This window comes from Gorilla gorilla, chromosome 10 (assembly GCF_029281585.2).
Source record: "Gorilla gorilla gorilla isolate KB3781 chromosome 10, NHGRI_mGorGor1-v2.1_pri, whole genome shotgun sequence".
Taxonomy (NCBI): domain Eukaryota; kingdom Metazoa; phylum Chordata; class Mammalia; order Primates; family Hominidae; genus Gorilla; species Gorilla gorilla.
This window is the reverse complement of record NC_073234.2, coordinates 73,480,187-73,504,963: the sequence shown is the minus strand read 5'-3', so window position 1 is coordinate 73,504,963 and position 24,777 is coordinate 73,480,187. Positions and strand designations below refer to the sequence as shown.

General features: G+C 43.7%; 1 protein-coding gene across 1 annotated transcript; it reads left to right on the top strand.

The window, feature by feature from the left end:
* The first annotated feature begins 265 nt into the window (after positions 1–265).
* KLHL42 (kelch like family member 42) lies at positions 266–23,265 on the top strand. Its single transcript, XM_004052903.5, has 3 exons — positions 266–1,439; positions 11,953–12,146; positions 17,971–23,265. The coding sequence occupies exons 1-3, from the start codon at positions 568–570 to the stop codon at positions 18,420–18,422; spliced, it is 1,518 nt and encodes a 505-aa protein (XP_004052951.1). The 5' UTR covers positions 266–567; the 3' UTR covers positions 18,423–23,265.
* Positions 23,266–24,777: the final 1,512 nt, after the last annotated feature.

Genomic DNA, 24,777 nt, shown 5'->3' with positions numbered 1-24,777 from the left:
GAGAAAACGAATTTCTTCTCCCTGGGGTACCCCGGAGCATCACTGCAGCCCCCAACAGGCGGCGGAGCCGGCGCGCCCCGGGCGTGCGGAGAGGCTACGGGGACGCGCGCCCTCCGCCTCCCGCAGCTGCGCGTCCGCAGCCGAGGCTCCCGGGCCCGCAGCTTCCCGGGCCTCCCCGAGAGCCGGATCCAGCCGGCAGGTCAGGCCGGCGGCTGGGGTCCCGCGGGCGGAAGTGAGAAGGGCGGCGGGGGAGGAGGCTGCTGGCTGGGAGCTGGAATTCCCTTCCCGCCTGGCGCCGCCCGGGAGAGCCCGCGCGAGGACGCCCGCCGCGCTCCGCCGGCCCTTTTTTGGCGCTGAGGGAAAGGAGAAGGGCAGGGCCGCCGCCTCGCGGGAGCGGGCCCCGGGAGGAGGGGCCGCCGGAGAGGCCGGGCGAGCGCGGGCGGCCCTCACCTCGCCGCTCCTCCCGGGCCGCCATCCCTCGGCGCCCCGCCCGGAACCGGCGCGCGCGTAGGGGCTGGGAGGCCGGCGCGCAGATCGGTGAGCGCTGCCGCCCCGGGGCCCCCAGCCATGTCGGCCGAGGAGATGGTGCAGATCCGCCTGGAGGACCGCTGCTACCCGGTGAGCAAGAGGAAGCTCATCGAGCAGAGCGACTACTTCCGCGCCCTCTACCGCTCCGGCATGCGCGAGGCCCTGAGCCAGGAGGCCGGCGGCCCGGAGGTGCAGCAGCTGCGCGGCCTCAGCGCGCCGGGCCTGCGGCTGGTGCTGGACTTCATCAACGCCGGCGGGGCCCGCGAAGGCTGGCTCCTGGGCCCGCGCGGGGAAAAGGGCGGCGGGGTGGACGAGGACGAGGAGATGGATGAGGTGAGCCTGCTGTCCGAGCTGGTGGAGGCGGCCTCCTTCCTGCAGGTCACGTCCCTGCTGCAGCTGCTGCTGTCCCAGGTGCGGCTCAACAACTGCCTGGAGATGTACCGCCTGGCGCAGGTGTACGGGCTGCCCGACCTGCAGGAGGCCTGCCTGCGCTTCATGGTCGTCCACTTCCACGAGGTGCTGTGCAAGCCCCAGTTCCACCTCCTGGGGTCTCCTCCCCAAGCTCCAGGGGATGTCAGCCTGAAGCAGAGGCTGAGGGAGGCCCGGATGACTGGGACTCCTGTCCTCGTGGCCCTCGGGGACTTCCTGGGGGGACCCCTGGCCCCTCACCCCTACCAGGGGGAGCCCCCGTCCATGCTCAGGTACGAGGAGATGACTGAGCGTTGGTTCCCGCTGGCCAACAACCTTCCTCCCGACCTGGTCAATGTCAGGGGCTATGGGTCTGCCATCCTGGACAACTACCTCTTCATAGTGGGCGGGTACAGGATCACTAGCCAGGAGATCTCCGCTGCGCATTCCTACAACCCCAGCACCAACGAGTGGCTCCAGGTGGCCTCCATGAACCAGAAGAGGTAAGCACCCCGGCAGAGTGCTGCTGCCTTCTCATTCATTCACTTGTTCATTAGTTCATTGCCCCAGTGTTTACTGAGCCAGTAAATAGGGGAGGGTGTGCTGTGGTGGAAATGACATCTTCAGGAATGTTGTTGGCCTTGGCGCTGGCAAAATTCCCAATGAACTAAGAAATTGTGAAGAGGACGTCTCCAGTGAGGTCAAGAAGTGGAGTGGTTTTTTGGCAGGTATTGTGCCTTTAGGTGAAACTGCTTTCTTTGCCTCTGTTCTTGGGAAAAAAGATGTTGTGGTTTCCTACAAGAATACTTTAAAAGAAAATTGCTCCTTAATTTTTAAAAAATTTGTCTTAGTTTTTAGGATTTGATCCTGATGATAATGATACACTGGACAGTAACCTGTAACACTGACTTTGGGGGATTTTTTTCTGATGTCAATGACTGTGACAACAGAGTCTTCCACACTGTGATAACATCATGATCAAGAGATAATCACTGGAAATGTATTAACGTTTGCAATAGGGGTTGCTTTTCTTATTTTTTATCCTCTCTTGTGCTTCCTTCCCTGGACAGCCATCGTCATGACCCAAAGCTTGAGCCTGGAAGTGTTCAACTACAGAATCGGAATATTTTCATTTACGCAACCTTCTCCCCCTCCCATCCTGTAAATCTCTCCTGCCTCCAACATGAATGACTTGAAGAAAGGAAGAGGAGGAGCTTGAGAAGTGGGATGAGAGGGGAGAAGGGAAAGGAACCAGGGAAGGAATATCAAAACAAGAGCAAAGAGCATATACAGGAAGAGATGGTAGGAAATAAAGATGGTAGCGCCTAGGAGGCCTCAGCGTCATTTAGAAGCAGGGAAAAGAACCAATGTAACTCAAGAAAGGATGAAAATACCCTTTCTTCCCATCCACGTGTTTCCATCTCAATCCTCACAGGGTCCTGGTCCTGAAGTGTGGAGCAAGGAGTTGGGGAGCTCACAGCTGGGCAAAGAAAGTCTTAACAGTAACAGAGAATCCTTTATGTATCTTTTTATTTGACTCGAGGGTCCTCCTTGGCCAGGGATTATTTGGGGGAAATAACTGGCTTTTTCTCTCCTATAATATGAAATTCATTTTGAAAAGTATGCTTTTTCCCCTGATAATACATAGTTACAGAAAACTAGAAAATGGAAAAGAATGAAGAAGCAAAAAGATGATTATTCCTACCCGCTCTTCCCAGAGGCAGTAACCAGGTTGGCATATTTCCTGCCAGCCCATTTTTAATGCATTATTTACACCATTGAGATGATACCATATTTAAAATTTGGTATCAGAAGTGTTATTTTAAAACAAATTCTATGCACTGTAATTGAAACAACAAAGGAACATTGTGTGGCCATGGGTGGTGGTCTGATGAGGGGTGGGCGGCCCTGAGTTCTCTCACTCCTCTTGCATTCCTCTAGCTACACATCATGTGGTGCTCACCAGGCCATGCTTAGTGCCACAGTTCCTCACACTTCTTTCTTCCCTTCATACGTCCTTGGTAGTCTTTGTCTTTTTTTCTAGGAAGGCCCTTTTCATCCCCTTAAAAAAAAAAAAGCATTCAAGTAATGCATGAATGCATGATTCTTAGAAAAACTGCAAATTACACACAAAACTGTAGAGTAAAAAGAGTAAATGTCTGCCCTCAGGGTACAGAAAAAAAGTGTCAGTGTATCATAAGACTTTTGTTACATTTAGATATTATAAATGTATAAACATTTATACTGTAAATTATATGTATACTTTTATAAATACAGTTAACCCTTAAACAATGTGGGGGCCAGGGACACCAAACCCTGCACAGTCAAAAATCCCCATATAACTTTTGACTCTCCCAAAAACTTAACTACTAAATAGCCTACTGTTTACCAGATGCCTTACCAATAACATAATCAATTAATACATTTTGTATATGTAGTGTATACTTTATTCTAACAAGTATGCTATAGAAAAGAAAATGTTATTAAGAAACTAAGGAAGAGAAAATTAAGCGGAAGTGGATCATCCTTATCATCTTGACGTTGAGTAGGCTGAGGAGGAAAAGGAGGTAGACGAAGGGTTGGTTTTGCAGTCTTGGGGTGGCAGAGGCAGAAGAAAATCTGAATGTAAGTGGACCCTCACAGTTCAAACCCGTGTTATTAAAGGATCAGCTGTATAAGTATATTGATAGTGGTTAACAATAGGGGAAAAGTGTTTATGTATATTAATGTGCACGGGGGTGTATCACCTTACACATTTTTAAAATTCTAAAATTGTCTAGGTTGTACTAATTATTATGGCACTTGATATTTCCATTTAACCATATCTGAGAGTTTTTTTTCTGTGTCAACAAATGTAGATCTACCTCACGCTTTTTTTTTTTTTTTTTTGAGACGGAGTCTCGCTCTGTCGCCCGGGCTGCAGTGCAGTGGCGCGATCTCCGCTCACTGCAGGCTCCGCCCCCCGGGTTCACGCCATTCTCCTGCCTCAGCCTCCAGAGGAGCTGGGACTACAGGCGCCCGCCACCACACCCGGCTACTTTTTTTTTTGTATTTTTAGTAGAGACGGGGTTTCACTGTGTTAGCCAGGATGGTCTCGATCTCCTGACCTAGTGATCTGCCCGCCTCAGCCTCCCAAAGTGCTGGGATTACAGGCGTGAGCCACCGCGCCCGGCCTTACCTCACACTTTTTAATGGCTGCGTGGCATTCCAGCCTATGGATGTACCATAATGTAATTAGCCCTTCCCTTATTTATGGACATTTAGGTCACTTTCATTTGCATTGGATGTTTCAATAAGCATTGCCATATTGAACATCCTGGTAGATGCGTGCATGTATCTTAGTAGCCATATGTGAGTTAGTTTCATATGTCAAATTCGTGGAATCCCTGGATAGGTAGGGCAAAGTGTATGTGTTTTTTTTTTTTTTTTTTTGAGACGGAGTCTCGTTCTGTTGCCCAGGCTGGAGTGCAGTGACGCGATCTCGGCTCACTGCAAGCTCCGCCTCCCAGGTTACGCCATTCTCCTGCCTCAGTCTCCCGAGTAGCTGGGACTACAGGTGCCCGCCACCACGCCTGGCTAATTTTTTTTTTTTTTTTTTTTTTGTATTTTTAGTAGAGAAGGGGTTTCACCTTGTTAGCCAGCATGGTCTCGATCTCCTGACCTCGTGATCCACCCACCTAGGCTTCCCAAAGTGCTGGGATTACAGGCGTGAGCCACCGCGCCCAGCTGTGTATGCATGTTTTAAATTTTGTTGAAGGTGGGTGCAGTGGTTCACGCTTGTAGTCCCAGCTACTTGGGAGGCTTAGGCAGGAGGATCACTTGAGCCCAGGAGCTGAGGGCTGCAGTGCACTCTAATCGGGCCTGTGAATAGCCATTGCACTCCAGCCTGAGCAACATAGTGAGACCTCATCTCTATAAACAGTTAAAAATAAATAAATAAATAGATTTTGGTTGCTCCCGCCAAATTGCCCATCAAAAAAATTGTTCTGATTTCCTCTTCCATCAAAAGTGTTTGTGCTTGCCAGTTCCCTATACTCTTGCCAAGATAGAATATTATCATCTTTTTTTTCCCAAACCTAATGGGCAAAAAACACTAGTGTGATTTTTCCCAATTAGAAGAGAGATTATTCTTTTTATATGTTGGTTGGCCATTTGTATTTCTTTTGTAAATGGTCTTTGCCAGTTTCCTAAAAATTGGCTTATTTTCTTCACATTCATTTGAGAAGTTCTATGTGTGAATACAGATATTAATCTCTGTTATGTAATGTCGTGCATGTTTTCCCATGCCGTTATTTTTTCTGCAGTGTTCAAAAATAAGATCCCAAAGTGACTGGGTAGGTGAAATTGTTGCATAGAGGGGTGGGTGGGAGTTATGATGAAGCTGAGCGCTATCGCCCCACCAAAAGAGGGCTCCACCTCTCAACCACGGCTGGTTACTTCCACGTGGAAGGGAGGAAATGTTGTCAGACATCCAAATATCCCTTTATTTTTTCTTTTTTAAAGAAATGGGGTCTTGCTTTGTCACCCAGGCTGGAGTACAGTGGTGTGATCATAACTTACTGCAGCCTTCAACTCTTGGACTCAAGCAATCCTCCTGCTTCAGCCTCCCCAGTAGCTGGGACTACAGGCATGCAACACCGTGCTTGGTTAATTTTTTAAAATTAAAATTTTTTCTTTTGTAGAAATGGGGGCTATGTTACCCAGGCTGGTCTTGAACTCCTGGCCTCTGGTAATCCTCCCACTGTGGCCTCCCAAAGTGCTAAGATTACATGCCACCATGCCTGACCCTCCATTATATCTTCTAATTGATTATTGATGCTGTATTGGAAATTGTGCCGTTCTTTAGTTCCCTCTGCTTTGACTCAGGTATGACATATCTCCCAGGAGTTCCTTCCCAAACTCTGGCTTGGGCTGAGTGTTCCGTCTCTGCTCCTCTAGCATCTCATGCACATTCCCCGACTTGAATTGAAATTCTCTGTTGTTGTCTCTCTGCCTTCCGATCAGGAACTAGGACTTACTCAATGCTTATGTATAGCCCTACTCCTAACTAGATGTCCAATAATAATAGGTGCTTAAAATACGTGTTTTCTTTAAAAAAACTATGGAATATATTTTTACATTATTGTAATAAAAGTTAATGTATAATTTTATATTTCGCTTTATTTGTAACACTATAGTGAACATTTTTACCTTGGTAACAGTCATATTTATTTAGAGTAGCTGAGAAATAATGAGAGACATCATTTAATTGAACACTTAACTCTGCAGTAGGTACTGTTCCCGCTGCTTTGCATGAATTATCTAACTTATTCTTCACAAGGGCTGTTAGGCAGGTTCCCATTCTAAAGAGACAGGAAGTGAGGCACAGAGAAGTAAATTGCTCAAGGATGTGTAATAAGTACAGCAACCAAAATGTAAATATCCATTGAGTAGTTATAACCACTTAAATTGTTTATAAGTTTTGGATTTTAGACTTGCAGGGACCATCTTCATGCACATTTCCCCCCTTCTTTAAAAAAAATTATTTCCTTCTAAAAAATAGAGTACAGATCTTTTGTGGTACAGTGCTACTTTTCAAAATTTCATCATGTGTGCCTCAGCTCCACCACAGCCTTTAAGCCCAGCATTCTTCTAGTCACTGTTGGATGTACAGAAACTGATGACGTAATTGCTGCCCTCAAGAAGTTTAAAATTGAGTTTAGATGATGAGACAAGTAAAAATGAAACCTAGCACAGAGTTTTTCCTGGATGAGGCATCCAATACAGATTATGCATGCACTGGAAGAAATTTGGAACCTTGAGAAAGAAAACCAGATTTTGGCCTCTGGCTATGCAGAATTTCACATCTACTTTGATTCACCTTTGTCGGAGACTGCTTTGGGATGTATGAGTATTTTACTTTGATAAAGGGGTCAAATGTAGAGCAGTTCACTTTTCCCAGGGACTGAATAGTGCAGTGATCCAGAATCTTAAATAGCAGGAACTCTGGGATTGAAAGAGTTTTTTTTTTTTTTTTTTGAGACAGAATCTCGCTCTGTCGCCCAGGCTGGAGTGAAGTGGCCCAATCTTGGCTCACTGCAAGCTCTGCGTCCCGTGTTAACGCTATTCTCCTGCCTCAGCCTCCCGAGTAGCTAGGACTACAGGTGCCCGCCACCACGCCTGGCTAATTTTTTTTTGTATTTTTAGTAGAGATGGGGTTTCACCGTGTTAGCCAGGATGGCCTCGATCTCCTGACCTCGTGATCTGCCTGCCTTGGCCTCCCAAAGTGCTGGGATTATAGACATGAGCCACCGCGCCCGGCCAATTGAGAGATTTTATAAAGCCTTCTGCACTCTGGAGAAGATAGTGGGTGCTATATGACCATCAGAGGGTAAAAAAGAAATGTTTTGCTCTGTAGGCCAAGTGTGCAACACTGCCTGATGGTCTGAACGTGGGTTTGATCTCACAAATTGTCAGGATGTAACTCTTCACACATAAAAGCTTGTGAGACCTCTAGGCATGGTGGCTCACACCTGTAATCCCAGCACTTTGGGAGGCTGAGGCAGGCGGATCACCTGAGGTCAGAGGTTCGAGACCAGCCTGGCCAACGTGGTGAAACCCTGTCTCTACTAATAATACAAAAATTAGCCGGGCATGGCGGTGGGCACCTGTAGTCCTAGCTACTTGAGAGGCCGAGGCAGGAAAATTGCTTGAAACCGGGATGGGGAGGTTGCGGTGAGCCAAGATCAGACCACTGCACTCCAGCCTGGGCAACAGAGTGAGACTTTGTCTCAAAAAAAAAAAAAAAAAAAAAAGCTTGTGAGATCGAGGGTGCTTGCTTTCCCTTTAATCAGTGATAACTTGCAGGAACTGACCACTGTTGCAGCAGTTTGTTCATTAAGGTTCTCCATTTCCAGAGCTTTCTCTAGTCTTTTCCATTGCCCTGCACTTTAGCTCTGAAAATGGAGTTGGAGTGAGTCCTCCTGTTCCATGTGTGAATACAGCAAGGCTGAGAGAGAGACTTTAATAAACAAGTGTCTCCTGGCAGAGATGGAATTGCAGTTGTCAGCCTTAGCGTTTGCTGAGCTGTCCCTTTTCCTCTCAGCCAATGTTTACCATTTTTGGAGCATTTCTGTGGTTGATGTTGTAGTAGAGCCTGGGAATAGTGCAAGAAAGAAAACGGTACGTCTATTTACACTCCCCCCCAACTCCCCATTTAATTTTGGCCAACAGTTTAAATTGCTTTTTGCATCTTTGCTTTTGGAGTTTCTTAGAGCTGGGCATAGGTAGCAACAATGACTGCCTCTATTTTCTAACCTTTCCCCTTCTCCCCTTCCTAGTCCCTAGGGGAAGTTAATGCATAGGGACATGGCAGAAGGCAAGTAGATGAAGGGGAAAGAGGAGACAAAAGGACCTGGATGGCCCACAGACTTAAGCAGTCGTGTTCTGAGTGGTTGAGAAAGGACTTTTGAAAGGATCTTGGCATTTTGTTCTAATTTTTACTCTGATGGTAAGCAAACTTCTTTCTCTACATAGGGGGTCATAATGATGGTTTTCATTTCTTGAGCTCTTACTCTGGGTCAGGTATTGTAGTCACAACTTGAGGTGTCACTTCATATTAATGCTCACAACATCTCTATGAGGTAGATGTTATTAATCCTATTTCCTTAAAGTGGAAACTGAGGCTCAGTGAGTTTAATTACCTTCCACATAATCACAGGGCTAGACTTGAAGCCACCCAGACCTCTGTGTCATCTTGCCTTCCTATGGTTGTATGTAGCTACTGTTAATCCTTGAGATCTGCGTGCTGGTGTTTAGCATATTTCATGTTACTTAGCTTTTAGGGGTTAAAAGAGCTTTTTAAGCCACTCACGGTGGCCTAGCTACTTGGGAGGCTGAGTCAGGAGGATTGCTTGAGGCTGGGAGTTCAAGGCTGCAGTGAGCCATGATCAGGCCACTGCATTCCAGCCTGGGCAATGAAATGAGACCCTGTCTCTTAAAAAGCTCTCCTTTTAAAAAAAAATTTTCTTATAAGTGACCTTGAAATTCAGTTGTGGTTTTATCCAATTTTCTCACTTAAAACAGAAATTCTAATGGTAATATTTTTATTTATTGCAAGGAACAAGTATATAGCTATGATAGATGACTTGTTACTTGGTCTTGAAATTCTTCTTTTTACCTCCTGAACATAGTGTGTTAAATTAAGAAAACACTGTAGAGATGATAATTTTGAAAAATAGTTGATAGCTTGAATTTATACCTTTACCATTCAGGAGGTGAAGAGTGGAAGAATTATTTTCAGAAAGTTGGAAATGAAGCAGTAAGTGATGAGAATTTGTGGATGAGAGAGCACAAAACATCACAGTCAGTGACTGTTGCAGTTGACAAATGAGAAACCAACCCTCCCAAGGTTAAGAAAAACTTAGACTTAGGACACCCAGAGAAGCACTCCCTAGAATGCCAATGGAGAAAGACTTATCTCTGCAAGTGCTGTCCTTTTCAGCTCTTACTGCATGCCAGATATTGTGCCCTTGTTATCCCTACTTAACAGATGAGAAAACTGAGGAACAGATCAACAGATTCAGTAATTTGTCTAAGGTCAGACAGCAATTGATGTGTGATGTCTGAGACTTCCCTGTGTAAGCCTGGACTCATAACCTTTAGCAGTATGCCTCTTTATTAAATGGTCTGTTTTTAGGTGGCAATTTCATCTTAAAACAAATTCAGCATTAAAAAGTGTTTCTCTTCAAGTGAATTTGAGCGTGTTGGGGTCTGGAGAGATGGAATCATTTACTTTAACTGCCTATTCATTGGTCTCAAAAAGAAGCCCCTTACATGTTTGCTTAGGACAAATGATTATGCTGGATAAATACTAAAAACTGTTTTGATCTTACAAAATTTACTATCTGTGTACCTTTGGGGAGCAAAAACAAATTGCGGTTGGGAAAATTTAGTGCTTGTTTACAAGCTTTATTTCCTTTGGTTCCCCAAATTTGCACACACAGAGAGGGCATCATGGTTGGATTTTAAGGACCATTGGCAGCAAGAAAGGTAAGCAGCAGGAATCAGGGACCCCCCAGTACCTGCCACCCTGACGTCTGTTGGCACAAAAAAGCGGGCTGGCTGGCTGGCTGGCTTTAAGGGACAAGACGAGGCTCTTGATGAAGAGTACTCTATTCACGCTCTGATTGGAAAAACAAACTAAAACACATTTAGATATAAACATGATAGGAACCTTTAAAAAATCTTAACTGTTTAGTAGGTGCCTATTACTAACCTAGTTTCCATAGTGTAATGCATCAGTTTTATTGAACACTTTTTAGGGGATCAAGCATGGGCTTCTTGTTTACTGCTTCTTCTTAATCTACTCCCTTATATAAGTTTTTTGTGTGTGCATAGCCTCTACCTCCATTCTTTCTTAGTATATTATTATTTTTGAAGACATCATTGTGTTGGGGTTAGATGTGGTCCTGAAATTCACTTGGTCTAGCACCTTTATTTCAAACACTAGAAAACAGAAATTTGAATGATAGTATTTTATCTCTGTGTAGTAGTTTCTGATAGACTATTTGATTTAATCATCTCGACCACCTTGTGATGGCTGTTATCCCCATTTTACAGATGAGGAAGTGAGGTGGTTGGACCAGGGTCAGATAGCTGGTTATCAGCAGAGCTGGGACTAGAAGCGAGGTCTTCTGATTTGTGCTCAGGTTTTTTTCTGTTGCATCATGCTGCTGCTCATCCTCTTGTAAACTTGTGACTGTTGCACACCTCACAGCAGACTGACCCAACACTCCCAAGAGTTTATCCTTCCTGCCTTTTGTGTGCTATATCGAAACAAATTAATTTTGTGTTACTATTCAGTTCAAAAATCATAAGACTTATTTAGTGTCTGAAGCTGATGAGCAGCATTTACTCTATTTTATTTACTGAATATAGAGCTGGAAACCATTGTCCATCTCTTTTTCAAGTTATTATTTTTATGAAAGATGAGCATTTGTCAATAGAAGTATTTGTTGAATTAACATATGTAAAGACCCTAAGAATGCTGGATCAAAATATTTTGAGGCTGGTTGTGGTGTCTTATAACTATAACTCTAGCACTTTGGGAGGCTGAAGCAAGAGGATCACTTGAGGCCAGGAGTTCAAGATCATCTTGGACAACATAGTGAGATGCCATCTCCACAAAAAAAGTTTATAAAACATTAGCTGACTATAGCTGAATATGATGATACATACCTGTAGTCCAAGTTACTCGAGAGGCTGAGGCAGGAGACTCTCTTGAGCCCAGGAGTTCAAGGCTGCAGTAAGCTATGACTGTGCCGCTGCAGTGAGCTATGACTGTGCCACTGCAGTCTAGCCTGGGTGACAGAGCAAGACCCTGTTTCATAAATAAATTAGTAAATAAATAAATAAAAACTGTGAATTTGTTCAGTGCTGACCTCTCCCCATCTTATATGTTGTGAAGCAGTATGTCAGATGCCCTTGGAGGCGGGAGGCAGGACCAGTGTCTCTTGCTCAGGTATACTGGTTGTGCAAGGATCTCCTGACCTACCCTTTAGCAGTCACTCCTCGCACCTGCCTGTCTCGACAGCACCAGTGTGTCCCTAAGATGAAGCCATACTACTCAGTAGGAAGAATGAAATAACCATTCTGAGAGGTGAAAGACAATGGGGTGATGTGGGTGCCTTCCCCTCTTACCTTTGTGCCTGCTCCTGAAAGAAAGTGTGGAGTTTAGTGTATACACATTGTCTTTGGTTGCTGGACTAAGGCTGAACAAAATTAATAACTTGTTGTATTGAACTGCTTATCTTCGATAGCTAGTGTTTGGACAGTGTGCCATTCCCTTGGAATCTTGGGGACAGGAGTGAGATTCGAGAAGCCATCCTTTCTTCCTCTGTCCTCAGGCGGAATGGCCCCCAACTGGGAGAGCGAATTTTCCTCAGATGTCCAGGAGAGTCTAGTAGTTCATGCCATTGTTACACTTTTCATTGATCAGAAGAACTAACTCTGTGGGCCTTTGTGTCTCTCTTTCAGGTCTAACTTCAAACTTGTGGCTGTTAATTCAAAACTCTATGCCATCGGAGGGCAGGCCGTTTCTAACGTTGAGTGTTACAACCCCGAGCAGGATGCGTGGAATTTTGTGGCGCCCTTACCCAATCCTCTGGCTGAGTTCTCTGCCTGTGAGTGTAAGGGAAAAATTTATGTCATTGGAGGATACACTACCAGAGGTAAGTGAAGGGACCAGGTAGGTGGTCTGCCCATGTGTAGGCGTCAGCAGTCTGGGAAGGGCAAGAGGGTGTCAGAGGAAGCCCCGACATATCTGAGTGTCATGTTATGCTTTAATAGTGTACACTTACACATCTGGAAGGAAGAGAGTTCCATATGGCAGGGATGATTGGGACAGGAGGGATCTTTTGATAACTTTGTGTGAGCATGAAAATCGAATGGGGAAGGGAGAGCTGTGAAAAAAAAATGTTATCTCTTTTTTTCTGCTTCTGGAAACCCAGCTTTTTGGTCAGCCATCTTGTGATTTGGCTGGGCCTGTTTTGTGGGGGTCGCTCTCTGAGGTTGGGTAGGTCTTTGGAGAAGATTATCTGGGAACTCCCATCCTTATCCCAAACACACACCAAACCTGCCCCCATCCACCATTATGGAATTTAGTACCAGAGCATCCTTGCAGATTAGTTCTCATTTTCTCTCTTTGTGAGCACACACACATCAGGTAGAGGTTCCAGAAACCCAGCTTTAGGACACTGTTCACATATCACAGGAGGAGCAAGAACATGAATACAAGAGAGCTCTTTCCTGACCAGCAGTGGGAGGTGGTTGTACTATCTATTTATTTGTTTATTTATTTATTTATTTTTTGAGATGGAGTCTCCTTCTGTCACCCAGGCTGGAGTGCAGTGGCATGATCTCGGCTCACTGCAATCTCTGCCTCCTGGGTTCAAGCAGTCCTCCTGCCTCAGCCCCCCAAGTAGCTGGGATTACAGGCATGCACCACCATGCCCCGCTAATTTTTGCATTTTTAGTAGAGATGGGGTTTCACCATGTTGGCCAGGCTGGTCTGTAACTCCTGACCTCAGGTGATCCACCTGCCTCAGCCTCCCAAGGTGCTGGGATTACAGGTGTGAGCCACCGTGCCCGGCCTGGTTCCACTATTTATTAAAATGTACATATGTGTTTTTCACTTTTTTGGTAGGCATTTTATTGCTAATAATTTGGAAATTAAAAAAATTTCTCCACAAGTTTATTTTTTTTTTGTGGAGACGAGGTCTCCCTGTGTTGCCTAGGCTGGTCTTGAATTCCTGGGCTAAGTGATTGTTCTGCCTTGGCCTCTCAGAGTGCTGGGATTACAGGCATAAGTCACCATGCCCTGCTTGCCAGCGAGTTTTATACTGCTCTTTTTGGTAGGGAATTGTCTCAGGTTACAGTGATAGAGAACAATGTAGTTGTTGGCGGGATACAGTGGCTCCCAGCAGTTTGGGAGGCTGAGGCAGGAGGATTGCTTGAGGCTGAGAGTTGAGGACAGGCCTGGGCAACATAGCAAGACACCTTCTCTAAAAATGAAAAAAATTAGCTGGATGTGGTGTCATGTACCTGTAGTCCCAGTTGCTTGGGAGGCTGAGGCAGGAGGATCACTTGAGCCTTGGTGTTCAAGATAGGCCTGGTCAACACAGCAAGACCCTTTCTCTAAAAATGAAAATAAAAAAATTAGCTGGTTGTGGTGGCATGTACCTGTAGTCCCAGTTACTTGGGAGGCTGAGACAGGAGGATTGCTTGAGCCAGGGGTTTGAGGCTGCAGTGAGCTATGACTGCCCCCCTGCACCCCAGGCTGGGTGACAGAGTGAGACCCAGTCTCTAAAATAAAAAAAAAAAAAGAAAAGAAAAAATAAAACTGTGGTTGTGGGAAGACAGACAATGGGGGACAGTCAAGCAGAGGGATGCCTTTCCTTCCCTCCACTCTCCAAAGCAGATGTCTCCAAGTTACCTCTTAGCCAAGGAAATCTATTTCTGCATTTGGTCTGTGTGACTCTATGGAGCCCAGGACTTACAGAAAAGGTGTAACCTGGCTCTTAGGACTTTAAGCCACATTATGGTAGTAGAGTTGCCGTTTTATTTGACATGGTGAAATAAACTACCACTCCTTTGTGGTACCATATGGGCAGGACAGAGCTCTTCAACCCTGGCTAACAAGCCTGAAGAAGACCCTGTGAGGCCGCAGCAGCCACGGGAACTTCCCAAAGGACAGAAATCCACATGCTAATGTAGCATCCAGATAGGTGACAGAAATTCCTTCCACCATATCCAAATGTGTCCTGTTTTGGGGATTTATGTTAGGAAGAAGTTAAAATGTAAAGTATTTGATGAACATCTGATTTATTTCTTTTTAGAATAAGTCGAAACATTAATTCAGTGGGGAAGATGGTGGGAGGTGTGTTAGTTTCCTGTGGCTGCGATAACAAATTAGTATACACTTGGTGGCCTAAAACAACAGAAACATATTTTCTTATAGTTCTGGCGACCAGAAGTCAGAAGTCAAGGTGTCAGCAGGGCTGTGCTCCTTCTGAGGGCTCTAGGGGAGGAGTCCTCCTTGCTCCTTCGAGTCTCTGGTAGCTCGGGGCTCCTTGGCTGGTGGCTCCATGATGCCCCTGCCTCTGTCTTCGTATGATGCCCCTGCCTCTGTATGTGTCTGTGGCTTCTCCCTTTCTGTCTAAGGACAGTTGCCACTGTTGGATTTAGGCCCCATCTAGGTAATCCAGAAAGATCTTAAGGTTTTTAACTTAATTACATCTGCAAAGACCCCCTTTCTTTTTCTTTTTTCCCTTGAGATGGAGACTCACTCTATTGCCCAGGAAATAGTGTAGTGGCACAGTCATAACTCATTGCAGGCTCAACCTCCTGGGTTCAGGCGATCTCCCACCTCTGCCTCCCAAAGTGCTGGGATTACAGGCATGAGCCACTGTGCCTGGCCCAAAGATCCTTTTTTTGAATAAAATCACCATTCACAGGTTCTGGGGATTAGGAAATTGACATATCTTGTTAGGGACCACCATGCAACCCACTGAAGTGATGTGTATATTTATGTATTTAAGGAGAGGCAAGACAAAGAGAAGTGACCTTTTTTTTTTCCCACTCCAAGTTTTCATTATTTGTCGAACTATTCCCAATGTCCCTCTCTGGTGACTCTCCACTGAAGATAGTTTCAACTTTTTCTTTACATATAATTGAAAAAAAAAAAAAGAAACTTAGTAGTCATTGCTTTGACCTTCAACATTGGTTGTCAGGTTACAGTGATTATAGGTTTAGACTAAGCCATGGGCCCCTCAGTCCCCCTGAACTCCTGTGTTTATGTAGTAATCCCCCTCTCTCATGTGTGTGTGTGTGTATATGTGTGTGTCTTTTCTTCTAGGAAAGTCAATACTCCCAGTTATTTACCTATGAGCAATTCTAAGAATTCTGATTCCTCTCTAGGTTGAGTAACACAGACTGCATCTTGTAGGTTGACATAACGCACATATGTGCTTTGACTTCTCTTGTAACCAAGAGCTGTTCAACACTGACAGGCGGCACTGTAACCCAAAGAGTACTTTACTGGTAGATTTCCTAGTTTTTCCATGACCCTGGCTGAGCAAATGTTCTTTAGATTTGACCTAGAAAACCCTTCTTGTGTGTTTTGTAGCCTCACAAGCCACTGCTAATGTACCTTCTTCACTTGGGCCACCCACTGTGATTTCTGTCCCGGATTCCCTGAGCCAAATACCCATGATGGGATGGTTCAGTGATGTGGATGGATGGCTATTTGTGTAAGGGCCGAAAACTAGTTTTCTAAGATGGGAGAGCTGGGCAGTTACTTATACTCTGAAGCCCTTCTCTTTCTCTGCTGGGGCTTTCCCAGCAGTTCCTAATAGTTCCTTGTATTTCAGATAAGTCATCACGATTGTTAGGAAAAAAAGAAAAAAGAAAGTTAGTTTTTAGCCTCCTGACTTCTTAAGTCAAGTGAGACTTTTAAAATTTAGTAAATAATAGCTCATTTTTTTTATGGTAGCTATTTGATTATTTTAATTCTTTAGCAGCACTGAAGAAATTCAGAGAAGTTCAATAGAGAGTAATAGCTATAAAGGGAAGAAGGGTGATTTGTCAAACTTCAGAATCAACTTTAAATGTAAAAACAAAAAGATCATTCCACCAACTAAGGCCACCTTGTTGAGTGAAGAGAGAAAACATTTAGAGAACACCTGGAAAGACGTTCGGGCCTGGAGCTGAGAAATACGTGGAAGCCTCACTAGAATGAGTTCTTTATTCGTTCGGTGGACAGCCAGGTTACTAAGGATCACTTTTTGTTAAATAAGTGACCAAAATCCCCTTGGGCCATCTCCTAAAATGATCTTTATCATAATAGCTACAGTAAAAAGAAAGAAGGAGAGGTATTAATGTAGGTGGAAATCAGAAGGACAGTTTCCTAATGCCGTGGCTTACAATTCTGAGATTTCTCCAGGCATCAGGACATGTGCACGCACAGGACTTTGCTCTCTTAGGAGATACTTCAGTTTGTATCAGATGTGGCTGTGGAGGGTGCTCTTTAAGCATTGCTAACTATGAGTGGGTCCCTCTCAGAAGGAAGGACTGTAAGAGGTATGAAACTTCTGAGAAAACGAGCTGTCTTCTCTTACCAAGCGCCTGCAGCCGTCAAAATGCTGTAGGCTTTAGTCGTCTGCCAGTTCCCAAGCTGAGCTGTCTCCTTCATGGATAGGATTTGTTTGTTTAGAAACAACAACAACAAAGTTCATTCTGTTTATAACTCAGAGCATTTGTTTTTTCTGCTGAGGCTAAAATACTCGTTTATTCTTTCCTAGAGGAGAAAAGAAAAAGAGAACAATTAAAAACAAGAAAAACAAAACTAGATATTCTAAATTTCACAAGCGTTTTTCAAAAAGAGACGAGGCCATATTTTTCCTTAAAGAAAATTACTTTTTTTTTTTGAGAGACCAGGATCTCACTCTGTCACCCTGGCTGGAATGCAGTGACATGATCACAGCTCACTGCAGCCTCACCCTACCATGCTAAAGTGATCCTCACACCTCAGCCTTCCAAGTAGCAGCTGGTACCATAGGTGCACACCACCATGCCTGGCTAATTTTTTATTTTTTTTTAGAGACAGGAGGTCTCACCATATTGCCCAGGCTGGTCTCGAACCCCTAGGCTCAAGTGATCCTCCTGCTTCAGCCCACCCAAAGAGTTGGGATTACAGGCATGAGACACCATGCTTAGCCGAAAATCATTATTCATTAAAAATGTCAGAGCAACCTTTTATCTAGACTTTGATCTTATCTACGCTACAACTGTCATCTTGTGAGGGACATGGGAAATGGGAAAAGGGAGAGGGGAGGACCTTTGTTAGTGTCTCTCTGGTGATATAATGGGGAAACTAAGGCTAGGCATGGTAAAGATCCTGTCTTTAAAAAAAAAAAAAAACAAAACTAGAAACTGAATTGCCAAGTGGTTCTGTGGCTTGTTAGAAGGCCGCAGGTGAGACTTTGCTGCCTTTCTCCTGACTTGTAACGTTGTGTCCTTTTCACTAGACAGCCTCTGGAGATCCTGTGTTGCTACTTGTCATGTTTCTTAGGATCAGCTATCAAGAATAATCTACTTGCTGCCCAGCCTGGCTTCTGTATTAAGTAGTCGGTAATTTTGTAGCTATTGATGAGGGTTCTGAGGCACTTAACTTTTTTTACACTGACCTGGCGGTTCAAAGGTGTGGGGATACCAGGGAGGAGGGGCTGTGTGAAAGTCAGAGCTGCGCTTTTTCCTGGTTTTATCCAGTCTGAGTCTCCCAAGGAAGAGACGTTTGGGAGTGGGAGGTGAGTGCGGATGGATCTAAATATATCTCTTCCCAGCCATTTTGAAAACTGTTTTTCTAACTTGTACTTTTTCTGAAAGAGTTTTTTCTCTTTGTTACCAAATTATGCAGGCAGAGGTAGACATTTCTGTACAGACTTGCCTAGTGGTGTTGGTGGAGGCGCTGTCATCACTTGTCTTTCTTTCTTTCAGACCGGAACATGAACATTTTGCAGTACTGCCCCTCTTCCGACATGTGGACGCTCTTTGAAACATGTGACGTCCACATTCGCAAGCAGCAGATGGTGTCTGTGGAAGAGACCATCTACATCGTCGGGGGGTGTCTCCACGAGCTGGGGCCCAACCGCAGGAGCAGCCAGAGCGAGGACATGCTCACCGTGCAGTCCTACAACACCGTCACCCGCCAGTGGCTCTACCTCAAGGAGAACACGTCCAAATCGGGTCTTAACTTGACTTGTGCGCTCCATAACGACGGCATCTACATCATGAGCAGAGACGTCACCCTGTCGACCAGCTTGGAACACCGAGTGTTCCTCAAGTACAACATCTTTTCAGATAGTTGGGAAGCATTTCGGCGTTTTCCAGCTTTTGGACATAACTTGCTGGTTTCTTCTCTTTATCTGCCCAATAAAGCAGAAACATGACTGAATTGAATTAGTAGATGAAAAAAACCTGGTTCAAGATTTTTTTTAAAATGTGGTGTCCCATTCCAAGGGAGACCAATTCCTAAAGGGTAAAGAAGGGTTAAAGTAGGTCACATATATACAGTAGCAGCTGTAAATAAGCTTACTTGAACTAATTACTTGAAAACTGGTGGAAAAAAGAGACCAACTTTGTTATTTTTTAAATTATTGATTTTTAAATTATGGGAGCAAATCCATCTCCAAACATGATACTCTTGGGCCGATGACGGATCATCAAAGTGTAGATTCATTGTGTCTGTGTGGTAAAGGGCCAAAGTCAATAATTGGGACAAATGGTAAAGATGATTTTAAAATCTGTTGTATTTAGGTCCCTTGACATATCATTAGCACCTTAAGTGAGAGGTTTTCTTTTTCTTATCAATGTACTTGACAAGCATTCATATTAACATATTCATTCTCTCTTCTCCATCACCCATACCCACACATACATCTAGTATGTTTAGGGTTCTGTGTTCACATACTTTGTTTGCACACTACTTTTTAGGAAACTTATAATGATGGAGCCCTACAGTGAATCCTTACCAGTGTTCAGTCCTCCCCAAAACTTGCATAAAAATATTCTTAGCTATTTTTCCAGCCTTTTTTGCAGTTACAAATGCTGGATAAATAGACTGATAAAACCTCATTTTATTTATGTGGCAGATTGCATATTTATGTGGACACATAGGTTGCACTGCTAGGCATTCTGTATTGTTTTAAAGAGGATATATTATTTAGGAAAATGGACATATGAATATTTTTAAAAATTGAGTCTTAAATTTAAATGGGAAGGGAAGAAAACACCAAATAAGAAAAAAATTTGCCTTTAAGAGTTACTTTTGTTGAATGTATTTGACTTAGTTCTTATTTTAAGGCTAAAAAAACTTTGTCATATTTAAGTCGGCAGCTTTCTAATTTAATCTTAGCTTTGTAATTCATGTTTTGCTTTTGTGGACTAAGGTAAGGACAGCATTTAAATATTTGTGCTGGAGTGAGGGGAAGAAGCTGTCACAGAAGTGGAAGGGTTTCTGGTGGTATTTCTGAAGTTAGGTAAAGTGCTTTACTTGCCTTGGTTGTTAATTGAAATAGAATTCAGCTCAAGCAGTTGTTTTCAGTGAGTGAGTTAACAATAAAAGCTTCTGCCAATCATAGATCAACATTCCTCAAAAATATATACACTCATACTTATGGAAATTTTATTTTGATTGAAAACACTGAAATTATCTGATATTTTGTAATGGCATCTGTTAAACTGTGAGCTGGATTCCATCTTTCTGCAGTAACAGTGGGCAGAACCATTTCAGTTAGCATGTGCCTCACTTTAAGAAAGTCCTGTAGGGGAAAAAAAAAACTGTCAGAGCGAATTCATGCATTCAACAAACACGAGTGCCTGGAGTATGCCGTCCACTGTGCAGATGTAGGACAGGGGCTAATCACTTAGAGTTCTTCAGTTTATTAGAGGAGTGACTACAGGGTTTCTTTACAACCATGGCCTCTAGTATACTTAAAATAAGCGTCCAGTTATAAAAAGCCTATTTGCACAACTTTTTGGGAATACTTCTATTAACTAAAATGAGGTAAGCCATTATTTTGGACATAGAAACAGATCTTTGTATCTTGTCACCAAATAATCTTACCTCTAGTCTACTTACAACTTTGTAAGGGTTTCTAAGCTGTGCCCATTTATTCCCAAATATTAAGTCCTTAAAAAAATAAAACCTCTGAACCAAAATCTTCCCAGGAATAGTACTTAATAGATTTTAATGTTAATTTATATTCATTGTAGAATTGAATTTCCAGTGACCTGTAATTTCATTACATATATTTTAAAATCTATTTATTTTAGATGGTGTTAACTTTTTGTTGCTGAAGAGCTTAACTTTTTAAAGGCTTAGTCCTATACATTTAGAAGATGAGTCAGTTGAATTAGTACTGGACAAACAGTTGGAGATTAGTTTGCAAATAAGCACATCATATCAAATACAATATTCCAGCCAACCAGTTAATTCTCTTCCTGGTTACATTCATTGGGTCTATTTGCCTAATGTTGACAATTAGATTCTTGGACCAAGTGGAGGTGTACTCTGATCCACAAAGCTCTTTTATAAACCAGGTTTGAGGTGTGTGTGTGTGTGTGTGTGTGTGTGTGTGTGTTTGCATATTATAGCTCTCTTTAAGACAGACATCTAACAAGATTTTGTTATTCTGGGCTGCCAGCAGTACGTGGGAAAGGTGGAATGTGCAATAGGAACAGATCTGTGCATTTTGTGACATCGTCCTTCCTGCTGTGCACATCAGCTGTGATGACATTTTGAGGGTAGTTTTAATTTAGCTCGGTTCTCTTGTTGGTGCCAGTATTACATTGAAGACTGCCTATGATAGAGGCAATGTTGCTTTGAAAATCTCCCTTCAGGTGGAGGTTGCAGTGAGCCGAGATTGTGCCATTGCACTCCAGCCTGGGCGACAGTGCAAGACTCTGTCTCCAAAAAAAGAAAAAAGAAAATCCCCCTTCATCCCCCAGGACTGTCCTTTACTCTTTGATAGTATCCCTCTGTTTTCTTCCCAATTCTCTAAATGCTTTATCATTTTTTCCTGAGATGCTTCTGAGGGATGTTGACCTCCCACTATGGGGAAAAGGGTTGCTTGGAGGAGCTGGGGTGGCAGCCCCCCTACCAGAAGCACCCTATTTTATAGATAGCAGCCTGAATGGTAGAGAGTCCTGTGTGTGGATTGTTAGAAGGTTGGTTCTTCCTGTTATTCTCTCTGGCTTTCTTTTCAACCCACTTATTTTCAGAGGTCTCTCCCCTTGGCATCCTTTAAAAGGTTTTCTGATGAATGTGTAAAAGAGTTGATTATTTCAACAGTATTGGTTAAGTCACAACGACGAAGTGCTGAGAAGGTTATGGGTACCAGGAAGAAACAAACAGAAGTCTTAAGATTAGAATGAGAACCAAAGATAATTTAACCCTGCCATTTTTTTTTAACACCAAGATCCTAAGTAATTCCAAATGCCTTAGATATCAGTGAAAGCTACACACCATTGAGATGGGCAAAATTCTTTCTCTACAAAGGGAGTAATCAAGTAAATACCTGTTCTCTTTCAATGGACTGTTGCTTATTGAGCATTGTGGATGATGTGTTTTCAGATTTCCAGGTGAAGTTCTGACCCCACCTGTTTGGCCAAAGACGTAAATTGAGAGGAAAGGACTTGGTCTTCCTGATCAACCAGCATTTAACGAACAGTGGCTTAATGCAGATCACTCAAGAGGCAGCATAGCAATGTAAGAGGAATATAAGTAGGTGTTGGATGCCTTTTTCCTAGACCAGGAATGGGGAATACATAACACCTGTGCCACTGCTCTTTTAAGGAGGCATGAATGAGTGCAGCATTCCTGTCCTCTGTGCCAGGATTTGGTCTTAGAATCCATGTCAGATTGGTGCTTCCAGACATCTATTCCCAATCCATCAGAGTGAAATGAAGGCTATTTGCCATCCCTGCCTTAGACAGAGGAGTGAAGGAATTAAGTGGGTAGACACCAACCAAAATGACTTTGAAAGCAGTGAGCTGATGGAGCTCCAGTTCTGTGGTTACCAGAAATACTGAGTGTCTGTCATGTGCAAGACAATGCTAAGAACAGAATACAGACATAAATAAGTCACGGTCCATGACCTCGAAGAGCTTACGGCCTTATAAAGAGGTTCACTGTAATTGTCTTCACCAGGGCGTCCTTCTCAAAGATGCCCACTTTGGTCTGGCACATTGGGGCTCGGTGGTCTGGTGGTCCCTTCGGTCTTGGCCCTATCTGTCCTTTGTTTTTGTGATTTACTAACAATCATCACGAACCAGTTTTGTTTTTCTTTTAAATTTGAACATCACATCTTGTGTTTTAGTTTTTTGCTCTATGATTTTTTCTCACTGCTTTTCAGTCTTCTCTGTGCTTCATTTTTGTGAAAAAGTGAAAATCACATATAATCTGCTTTATTTAAAAACGCTCACCAAGCATTGCAGACTTTGGAGTTAGGGATTCAGCAGCTTGTTCCAGTGAAAAGGAGGAGTGAAGCTAGGGAAGTTAGTATCTAAGAGGGGCAAGCTGATTGCATGTGCATTTATACCTATGCCTTTAAAACATTCCCATAAAAAGTATTAATAAAGAAATTTCCATTCCACACTAGTACTGATGAAAAGGTGGTTGATTTTGCCTTGTGATAATTATCAAAGGGTAGTTTTTCATCCTTAGATTTTATTCACATAAGAGATTTTTTTTATTTTCTCTGTTGACTTAGGAACACATCATAAATTCACACCAACTGACACGTTGCTGACGTCTGTACTTGACATAACCATTTTTATTCACACAGGAAGCATTAAATATAAAAGATGGTCAGTTTTGAAGAGCAAAGGGTGCTGAAATGACTTGTACGGTTGGCTGGTGCTTTCTCAAATGGATTGCCATAGTTCATTACTAGTAAAGAAAAGGAAAATGTGATTTATGTTGTCATTTTTTCTATTAAAAAAACCCTTAAGAATGGGGCACTTGAGCTGTCCCTGCAATGTTTTCATATCTAGTAGTCATTTTAGGGAAAGTGATGATCTGTAGAATGAATAGTTATGTTTTGATATGACTGATACTTTCTTTGTTAAAAGGTTGTATTAAGTCTTCAATTTCAAGTGTAGCTTAAAAGTGTAAACATTATGTGATTCATTTGAATACAAGAATGCCTATGAAATACCCACTATAACAGCATTCCTTTTGTGTTTAGAACTATAGAAGAAGATGTCTTCAAATAAAGTAGTTTTCAGTCACTTTTTTTTGTTATCTAAGTTCTATGTATCAGTTACGTGTGCAGGGCTGTGCCAGGACTGGGAGGAAATGGGTGAAGTGACTCGGGAGCCTGAGGTGGGAGGATTGCTTGGGGCCAGGAATTTGAGACCAGCCTGGGCAACAGTGAAATCCTGTCTCTACAAAAAATAGAAATAAATTAGCCGATACAGTGGTGTGTGCCTCTAGTCCCAGCTACTTGGGAGGCTGAGGCAGGAGGATTGCTTGGGCCCAGGAGTTTGAGGCTGCAGTGAGCTCTGATTGCACCACTGCACTCCAGCCTGGGCAGACAGTGCAAGACCCCAACTCAAGAAAAATGAAATAAATGGACAACCATTTTCTACACACTCAGGACACACTGATGGAGGAGAAGGAGGATGGCTGACCCAGCAGAGCGACACCCAAATCTAACTGAGCACTTGTTTTTTTTTTTGCCAGGAATTATTCTAAGCATTTTTTATTTAAATTATTTAATCCTCACATGAATCCCATGTGGTAAATACAAATATCCCCCGCTTTACAGTTGAGGAAACTGAGGCACTCTAGGTTACAAATTGCCACTTGAGAAAGAGGAGAAGGGAAAACTACATACAGTGGGCACTGGTTTAAAGGGTATCCTTTCTCTTGCTAGTGGAAGAGTGGGTTTCCGAGTGAGCCAGTCTGGGAGCCTCTGGTCCTGCTTTGCAGCAGCGCGTTCCGTGGCTGACCTGCGTGGGGGTGAAGTGGCAGCCTCTTCTGTGGGCGTGGTTACAGGAGGTGTGTGGAGGGGAACCTGAACACTTCTGTTGAGGCCAGGGATCCTAGGCTCTTGTTTGTAGGCCATCAACATTTCCTTGGCAATAAAACTTTAAAAACCCATTTGAGGCTGGGCACGGTGGCTCACACCTATAATCCCAGCACTTTTGGAGGCTGAGGTGGAAGGATTGCTTGAGCCCAGGAGTTCAAGGACAGCCTGGGCAATACAATGAGACCCTGTCTCTATTAAAAAAATAAATAAATAAAAACTCAGATGCTGGTAAATCTGATCTCCGGCAACTCCATAGGATAAAGGCCCAGATTTAGAGGAGCCCAGTTTCTTTAACTTAGAGCCCATCTTTATGATGTCTGTCTCTTAGCCACAGGCTTCCTGCCCATGCCTCCACCTTCAGTTTGATGGCGTCAATCTCTCTCTTAGCTTTGGGATAATCTGAAACCATAGGGGTCTGCCATTCCCAGACTACATCCCAGGGACTGCAGCATTAGTAGAAATGATTACCTCTGTGTGGCAGGAGGTGTTTGGGGAATAAAATACCCACCCTATTTCCTCTTCTTCTTCTTCCTCTTTTTCTCCTTCTCCTCCTTTTCCTCCTCCTCCTTCTCTATTTTTGGAGACAGGGTCTTGCTCTGTCACCCAGGCTGGAGTGCAGTGGCACGATCTCAGCTCACTGCATCCTCGGCCACCTGGGCTCAAGTGATCTTCCCCCCTCAGCCTCCTGAGTAGCTGGGACCACAGGCAC